At 36.8% G+C, this 8897-nt stretch overlaps 1 protein-coding gene and 1 long non-coding RNA gene across 2 annotated transcripts; one reads left to right on the top strand and one right to left on the bottom strand.

The window, feature by feature from the left end:
- Positions 1-212: 212 nt before the first annotated feature.
- LOC112697244 (enhanced ethylene response protein 5) lies at positions 213-4665 on the top strand. The gene is made up of 12 exons (XM_025750345.3): positions 213-1127; positions 1205-1298; positions 1378-1467; positions 1572-1637; positions 2090-2179; positions 2269-2325; positions 2542-2603; positions 2779-2866; positions 3310-3386; positions 3869-3943; positions 4041-4146; positions 4286-4665. Exons 1-12 carry the CDS (start codon positions 823-825, stop codon positions 4415-4417), a joined length of 1242 nt encoding a protein of 413 aa, XP_025606130.1. The 5' UTR covers positions 213-822; the 3' UTR covers positions 4418-4665.
- A 1467-nt stretch (positions 4666-6132) lies between these two features.
- On the bottom strand, positions 6133-7676 carry LOC112697236 (uncharacterized). The gene is made up of 3 exons (XR_011864192.1): positions 7576-7676; positions 7210-7438; positions 6133-6704 (listed from the first exon to the last, which is right to left on the bottom strand). It is a non-coding gene; the product is annotated as an uncharacterized lncRNA (long non-coding RNA).
- Positions 7677-8897: the final 1221 nt, after the last annotated feature.

Here is an 8897-nt window from a genome sequence, read left to right as displayed (position 1 = left end):
CTAAAGGGTTGATTAATACCTGCATGTGACATTAGCCTAATCAACTTACTTATGTTGAACCAGCTCTCTCTAATTTAATGAACTTCTCCAAAATGCTCAGGCTAAAACATGCTCTAAATTATTAATCTTTTATATTTTACTTCTTTATTTATTCCTAAAATAATCACCACAAATATATGTACATTATCTTAACCTTTTTTCTTTAATTACAACTTTCTCTAAATAAGGTAACACTATAATGCGCCAAGTGATTGAGGTTTAGCACTATAAAGTGTTTATAATACCTTGCATGTGACATTCGCCTAACAATCAACTTATTTATGTTGAACTAACTCTCTCTAAATTAATGAACTTCTCCAAAATGCTCATCCTAAAACATTTTTTAAATAATTAATCTTTTATCTTACTCTTTGTTTTCTTTGTTTCTCACGAATCAGAGTTTTCTTTTAAGGGTTTGTTACTGAAAAATAAATTGCTATATGCACAAGGTTAGACACTTGTTTAAGTGGATTAGTAAGCTAACCACTAGACCAATCCAACTTAGTTTTTATACTGTACTTTATTTCTTTTTTTTGGTACTAATATAACGGGCCAAGTGATTGAGGTGGAAGCCCAAAATTCTGGGCTGACCCTGAATAACAGGATTCGGAAGTTACTTCAGATTCAAGTCCAAAAAATAGTTGAGAGTTTTGCGGCCCAATAAGGAAACGAGAGTTTTGAGCCCTTGACCAAAAAAAAAAAAAGAGTGGCACACTCTAACAAGAGAAGAGGGTTACGCACAAGCTAGAATCTTGCTGAATCGAAGCTGGGAAGGAGTGAAGAATGGCTTACATGAGCATGGGGGAAGCTCATAGAAGGATCACGGAGTACCTCAACCGTTTCTCCGACGCCGTGTCGTCCCAAGACGGTGCTTCGTTGAAGTCACTCTTCGCCGTCTCGTCCGACTCCCATTTCCTCCTCTCCCTCGCCGACGCCCTCAACATCTTCCACGACGCCCCAAGGCTCCTCAAGAACTCCGATAACTACGGCCAGTACTCTGACATCATCCTCCCACTCTTCCGCTGCCTCCAGAGCTACCGTCAATCGAATTTGCTCGAAGCCTACACCGCCTTTGAAAAAGCCGCCAAGTAACCCTTCCTTTCCTATTCACTTTATTTCTTCATTCGAATTTTTATCTCGTGGAATTTATTGGTGTGTGTTTCAGTGCGTTTATACAGGAGTTTCGAAACTGGGAATCTGCCTGGGCTATGGAGGCTTTATATGCCATTGTTTATGATATTAGGGTTCTTGCCGAGAAGGTATCGATTTACATTTCATTCTTTTTCTTCTTTTTTCAAATATTCTGGAAGTTTTCTGTGAGGTTTTGTGCTATTCTAGGCGGATAGAGAGTTAGCTTCCAATGGGAAATCCCCGGAGAAATTGAAAGGAGCTGGTTCCTTCCTTATGAAAGTATTTGGTGTTCTTGCGGTATGTATTCTTCTACATATCGGTTACTGTTATATATATATTGTGTGAGTGAGCAAGGGGGAATCATTGCACTCACTTCTTTATTGGCTTGCTTGCAATAACAGGGAAAAGGTTCTAAGCGTGTTGGGGCACTATATGTAACTTGCCAGTTGTTCAAGATTTACTTTAAGGTATTTATGGTTACCTAGTCCTTTTTTCCACTCTTTTTTTTTTCATCTAATCTCTTGATAGTTGATACACAATGCTGGTCCAAATCTAGAGCATCTGGATTTTATCAAATGCATGATATGTTTACTGGGGTCACAAAGAAAGGTTCTGGCCAAGATTAAACTAACTGAACATTTAGGAAGTGTGGGGCCACTTTGTAATAGTTACTATAACTGTAATCCGTGTAGACCATTTCACGAACACATCGAAATACTTCCACCTGCGTTATAAATTTATTTACATTTTTTGCTTGGAGAAAAAATTATACCATAGTTATATAGCCTGAAACATCACCATAAGTAAAATTCATACTGGGTTTGTCCAATTGAACAGTGTTTCATGTTGTACCGTGCTTCATATTATTGACATCTTTTAATTTATAACTTGAATTTTTCTTCTATAAATGGTTTTGTAGTTGGGTACAGTTCATCTTTGCCGTAGTGTGATACGGAGTATTGAAACTGCACGCATATTTGACTTTGAGGAATTTCCTAAGAGAGACAAGGTTAGAGTTTGATTACTTTATGTATGCATCTTCTCTATATGCATATACAATATATTCTCTAGATGATTTATATTTTTAGTGTGTTTCAGGTTACTTACATGTACTATACTGGCCGTCTTGAAGTTTTCAATGAAAATTTTCCTGCAGTAAGTAATCCACATTCGGTTAAAATTATTTACAGTGTCTGTGTTGTGATACCTTCTGCAATGTTTGTTGGCTTTGTAGTTTTCTGCAATTTACCTCTGATGTATGTAGTTTTTAGTTGATGCTAACTTTCAATAAACATTTCTGTAAGCTTGCAATATGTTAGCTAAAATAAATGAATGCTGAAACCTCTTCAATTTCAATGTGCACCTTGACAGGCTGATCATAAATTATCATATGCCTTAGAGCATTGCAACCCACGGAGTGAAGCCAATATAAGGTTTGTTCAGGTGTGCCAACTGTGTACATTGTATTTGAATGAAGTGGGGTTTTAGTAGGTTGTCTAGGATGTGCTTGCAGCCATAAAGCCACCGTAAAAATGCACCTTTATTTAGATGAACAATCCTTAAGCATTGGTCTGAGGATGATTGGATAATTGTTTTTGTTTCACACAGGATGATTCTTAAACATCTTATCCCGGTGAAGCTTTCAATAGGCATATTACCTACAAATATGCTTTTGGAGAAGTACAGTCTGCTTGAGGTATGTTACAACCTTTCCATGAACACACTCATGGTAATGGATGTATATTTTTTGTTTCATAACCAAAACAAGAATATAAGGATATAACTGATAATTATTAGTGGAAAGTAGATGAGATGATTGCAATAGATTAGGGTGGCAAATGCAAAATAACTTATAAGTTAGGGTGGTTGAATCAATTATCTTACATTGTTAGTTGTAGCCAATTATACTTAATGACTGCCAAATTGAGAGCTAGTTCAGACAGATTAGAACAGAATGAACATATCAAGAAAATTTTGCATGCTGCCCTATTATTAATGTGGTTATTTTGGTATGAAATTGAAAGGTAAATTCAAAAAGAAATCTTTGCAGATTCCTTTGATAGGTCTCATTTATAGTTATACAAAAGTTTTTGTGCCTATGAAGTTTCAATATAAATAACATCCTCTAATGTTGGACAGTACAGTGACATTGTGCAAGCTCTCAGAAGGGGGGATCTGCGGCTTCTTCGGCGTGCACTCCAAGATCATGAGAACAGGTAGGATTGCTCATCCTTGTTTCCTGATAAGGAATTTGACAACAGAGAACAAATAGAAGGAAATGATAATTGTATTTATCACTGAAATCAGTGAAGAGGATTTAGAAGAAAACTTATGAAAGAAAGGCAAAAAAGAAAGGAAAACACAGAGCACTGTGGAGCAGCTCTACTCTCCCAATTCCAACCAATATTCAGCTTACCTCCTTAACTCTCACATCCCTACAAATATCCCCTTCTCCCCCTTAACGGTTTTATGCACTCACATGCAATCATCACATTCCTCACACACTGTCCAGCTTAGCTATCAGTTAGAGACCCCCTCAGCCACCACGGCGTTAGTCATATTTCCAACACTACCTGAAATACTCTTGAATCTCCTTCTTTTGTTAACTTTAATTCCATTAGGAGCTCTGTCCCTAACAGAATTGTTCCAAATTTGTTCTAGACCCTAGAGACAATAATTCGGTTCACATCTTTTATAGGTTCTTGAGATCAGGCGTATATCTTGTCCTAGAGAAGTTGGAACTTCAAGTATACCAGAGATTAGTAAAGAAGATGTAAGTATCCATATTCACCTTGTATCTCCATTTCACTGTATATGTGTGTTGATAGATGATTCTGATATTTACTTGAATCACTGATTTCAAATGGCAGTTACATTATTCAAAAGCAGAAGGACCCAAGTAAAGCCCATCAGGTGAAGTTGGATGTTATTGTTAAAGCATTGAAATGGCTTGAAATTGACATGGATGTTGAAGAGGTTATCTCTTTAAATTCTTCTTCTTTCCTTTCCTACTTCTGCTTATCTCTTTCAAAATTAAACAAATCAAATAAATAACATTTTCAGAGTTTTTTTTGAAAAGAAAAAAAAAAAATAATAAATATTTGATGCTTTGCAGGTAGAGTGTATAATGGCCATTCTGATATATAAGAATCTCATGAAGGGTTATTTTGCCCATAAAAGCAAAGTGGTTGTATTGAGCAAGCAAGACCCTTTTCCCAAGCTGAATGGAAAACCTGTCAACTCCTAGGATAGGGAGAAGAAAAGTCATGGTGACGGATGATAGCGTAATTTTCCATAGGATTGTAGCCGAAAGTTCCTTTTATTGGATTTTAGAAAATTCCCAAACGTGTACTAGTGCATTAAAATATATTGTGGTATATGATTAGTTATTTTATAGTAGTGGCTTTAAGGCCAATTTATTCGTTGTTGTTGTACCCCATAAAATAACTCGATTTTGATAGGTATAAATGAAGTTATGAAAGCACTTCGGGTAAATTGCGCTGAAGCAAAAATTAATCTTTACTTAAATTTGTGATTTTCATGGTGCACGAAGATCGTCCAAGATCCATGAATTATTGGACTCTTAAATAGACTAAGAAGATGAAGAGAAGAAAAACCATGTGGTTGCTAATTAAGTGACTTATAGTGGTTGTGGTAACTTTATCTACTGCTAGGGTCCAGGGATTCGATGGTTTTTGGCATTACAGATATAATTCAATAGAAACAAGAACTTTGTGAGTTGGCCGGACAAGAGAGTAATGAGCTATATTGTCAACTTCAAGCAAAAGTACAACAACTGGCATAATTCAAACTCCTCTGCATTGATGGCCAAATAGTGAATATTTCATCTCTTGTTCAAAATTAAAATGCTAAGCTGCTAGATGTTACCGTTTTTTTTTTTTGTCAGCAATAGATTAGGGATTTTGTATCATCATAGATAATAGTACTTTCAATACAGAGTGCGGTTCAAGAACCTTAAGGTCTGAGATTGGAAGATTGAGTATTATGTTTGGTTGTTAGAGATTATAACTAAAATTTCAGTTTTGGAATACAAAATTTTAATCTCTTCGGTACTTCCAGAAAATAGAGATAGAGATGACTGAAATTCCTGAGAATGGAAACTGAAACTTGTGTAACATTTATTTTAAAAAATATCATCATCTAACTTTTCTAATTTTTATTTTACTCCTTTAAGCATCCTTATCTTTCCAACCTTACCTCCATTTTACCCCTAATCCTCACCTCATTATTACACATACTCCTACCAAACAAGATATTGAGGTATAACTCAGTTCTATATACTTTACAACAAACATAATACAGGGATTTAGTTTAGTTTCTGTCTCTAAGTAAGCCTCTCTTGCGAATGCTGCCTAACTCTTGCTAGATGTTAACGGTTAAGTTATTGAGTAGAAGAAAAAGGCATTTCGGCTGTACACAGTGACCCACTTGGAAGTTTGATGTGTTGAGTATTTCTCCCGTGATAAGTTCGCCACAAATATGCACATGCCCAGTCAGATTCTGCTGTTAATATCACTATCCTTTCTTATGTCTTCATTTGCCATTACGTGGCTCTTTCTCCCACGTTGATTTTCAGTATAGAAGAATTTACTCATCACAATTGCCAGTACCTCACTCATTCAGAGTCACACACAACACAACCAAGAGATATCACATGTTAGGAGAACAAAACTTGAGTACTCAGTGCACAGCTAGAAGGACATAGTGGTTCTCATTGTAAATGAAGGTTGCTTTTGAAGAAGAAACGGGATAATATTCTCGCATATTCCTTGTGAACGGGGTAGAGGCATGTTATATACATACACTTCAACATTTATATCCTCCACATACGCTACAAATGAAGAGCAGAATATCCTATTCAATAAAAGATGTGATCATGATCTTTTCCTGTTCATTTGAAAAGGGGAGGATCTTGATCGTTTATTTTTCCTTTTAAATTAATTTTATAACCAATCACACGGTGTGTGTATGTGTTCATTCAATGGGGTAAACAATGAATCTACATAACACCCAAATGCTGAGGGTGGTAGGTAATTATACAAGGCATGAGTCATCACCAAACATAAAAGTTATTGGAAGAGCAATGCCATAAAATGTACTTGATTGCCAAAAACAAACCAGAGTTTATAAAATGCTAGTTTGTTAGTATGGTCATGTAATAGAACTGGCCTTGAAACACTAAAACTTTGGTATGGACTTTGCACGCAGGAACCTTTTGAGAATGGCCTTTTCCTCATCGATTTGTTTCTTCTCTGCCCGGTCCTTAGGTTTCATTTTTCTTTTCTCTTGCAGCATCCACAGGAGCACTTCACGTTGTTGTTCCTCAAGGAGAGGATTGCGCGCTGCCACAGGCGTCGTGGCAGGGATCAGCAGATCGTCGTAATTCCAATCCACTGAAGCTGTGATAGGATCCCGAGGGACTTCAGAACTTGCTCTACCCTTGTGCAATCTATGTGATTTCCTTCCACGATTCTCCTTCAACTCTCGCAATTGCACTCCGGCGAATATATAAGCTGCCGGGAATACATATCATGGAGCAACAAAGCAGAATGTGATCCATGAACTAAAGCGAGATGTTAGTCATAAAATTAAGACATCCATCTAAATAATTTTCAGAACATTAACTGTTGCAATGAATTATGCTTATGTTCTTTTATTTGGAACAGGATATAATCTCATGCTAGTTCAACATCATAAAGAGTTAAGGCCAAACTAATATAGGTTGAGAATTTTCCATCACATGATGAATGAAATTATGAAATGAAAACATTAATTTGGCGATCAAGGTTAGGATGAAGCAGGTGCAAGTTGGGGGTAAAACACACAAGTAAAAAAATTGAAGAATGTGACAAAAGTTGTGTTTGTCAATATATCAAACACATGCAAGGCATGAAAGCATAAGAAGGCAAAGAATTCGTGAGTGAGAATATATGAGAAGCTAAGTAAACATGGGTTATAATATACGGCAGTAAAAGGATGAAATAGAATGTAATTAAGAAAAAGAAGAAATTAAGAAACCTCCAAGGGCGAAATTGAAGAGAAGGAGAAGGCGCCAAACAACCTTGCAGCGCCTCATGAGCAATGTAGTAACTTCCTGTGGCTGTTGCTCACTCATCTTCTCTTCTGTCTCACAAATCTCAATCAATCAAACCCCAAAACAATGCTCCAATCACATTCTTTACTTTGCTCATCTATTCATCTTTTCTGTCTCTCAAGTTAAAATCTCTGATATCTATATATAGGAAGCCTAATAAATAAGGTGGCAGAAACTTTGGGTTACTTTTCCAATTAGATTTGATCCACTTAGAAACATTTCTACAATACAATCGTTTGTTAAACCTAATTATTATTATTGCAGTCCAAGGGATTTGATACAAAACTAACCTTTTAGTATAAGTTCTGAAATTCACTTGCTTGGATTTTCATCACTTTTTTCATTTGGAATTATTTTTCCCATTCAACTCAACAATATTGAATGGTTTTTCTCTTTTCACTCAACAATATCATTTAAATATTACTTGTTAAATAAAGGGATAAACATTGTTTTGGTCCTTAACGTTTAGGGTTAGAATCGAAACTGTTCCAATGTAATTTTTTATTTAGAATAATTCTTAATGTTTTTTTTCGTATTAAAATCGTTCTTTTTAATAATTTTTTTTATTTTATTACTAAATTACCCCTATTCTAATAAAAAATTATAAAATTAAAAAAAAAGGACGTAAGGGGAGAGGGGAGAAAGAAAAGGGGAAATGACTCGGGGGGAAGATCGAAGGAAAAGGAGAAGGGGGAGTCCCGGCATCCCAGCGCTGTCGTCGCGAATTCCAGTGTTGTCGTCGCCACCTTTGGGTCCTTCACCACCGAACACGAGTCAGCGAGAGAGAAGATCCGAGAAAGAGAGAGAGCGTCGGTGGAGGGGAGGAGGTCGCTGCCATAGCCGCTGCCAGCAGAACCGCGAACAGAGGAAGACGTCGCCGGTCCGCCCATGAGCTGCCGCCAGCAGAATCGCGAATAGAGGAAGGCGTCGCCGCCGTTCATGCATGCTTCTCCCGCCGTAGAGTGCGTTGTCGGGAAGGGGAGCCCGACGCGAGGAGGGCGACGCGCGAAGGAGAGAGAGAGGGATCCGAGGCTGAGCTGGGTTCCTACCACCGCCGATCTGCCCAGTCGCGGCTGCCACTGCCGGATGCATCTGCTTCTTCTTCTGCTTTTGTGTCTGTGTTTGTTTTTGCTTTTGCTTTGTTTCTGTTTTGCTTCTGCTTCCGATTTTGTTTCTGTATCTGCTTTTTCTTCTGCTTTGGCTTCTACATCTGCTTATTCTTCTGTTTCTGCATTTGTTTTTGTTTTATTTCTGTTTCTGATTCTGCTTTTGATTCTAATTTTGTGTGTTGATTTTATTGTTGAATTGATGTTGTTGATTCTGAATTTGATGATGTTGAATTTGATTTTGTTGAATTTGATGTTGTTTATGCTTCTAAATTTGATTCTGATTCTCAGTATTAGTACCTGATGAGAATAAGGGAGGTGGTGGTGGTGCAGAAAGGGAAGTGCTGATGATGGTAAAAGTGCTAGTGATGATAAAGGATATTTTTTGTCCGTAAAAAGTTAAAAGGACAATTTTAATACGAAATAAAATGTTAAGAACGATTCTAAATAAAAAATTAGGTTAGGGATGGCTTCAATTTTAACCCTAAACATTAGAGACTAAAACA

This window comes from Arachis hypogaea, chromosome 1, assembly GCF_003086295.3.
Source record: "Arachis hypogaea cultivar Tifrunner chromosome 1, arahy.Tifrunner.gnm2.J5K5, whole genome shotgun sequence".
NCBI classification, from domain to species: Eukaryota; Viridiplantae; Streptophyta; class Magnoliopsida; order Fabales; family Fabaceae; genus Arachis; species Arachis hypogaea.
The sequence above is the reverse complement of the archived record's forward strand: the minus strand, read 5'-3'. Positions and strand labels throughout refer to the sequence as shown.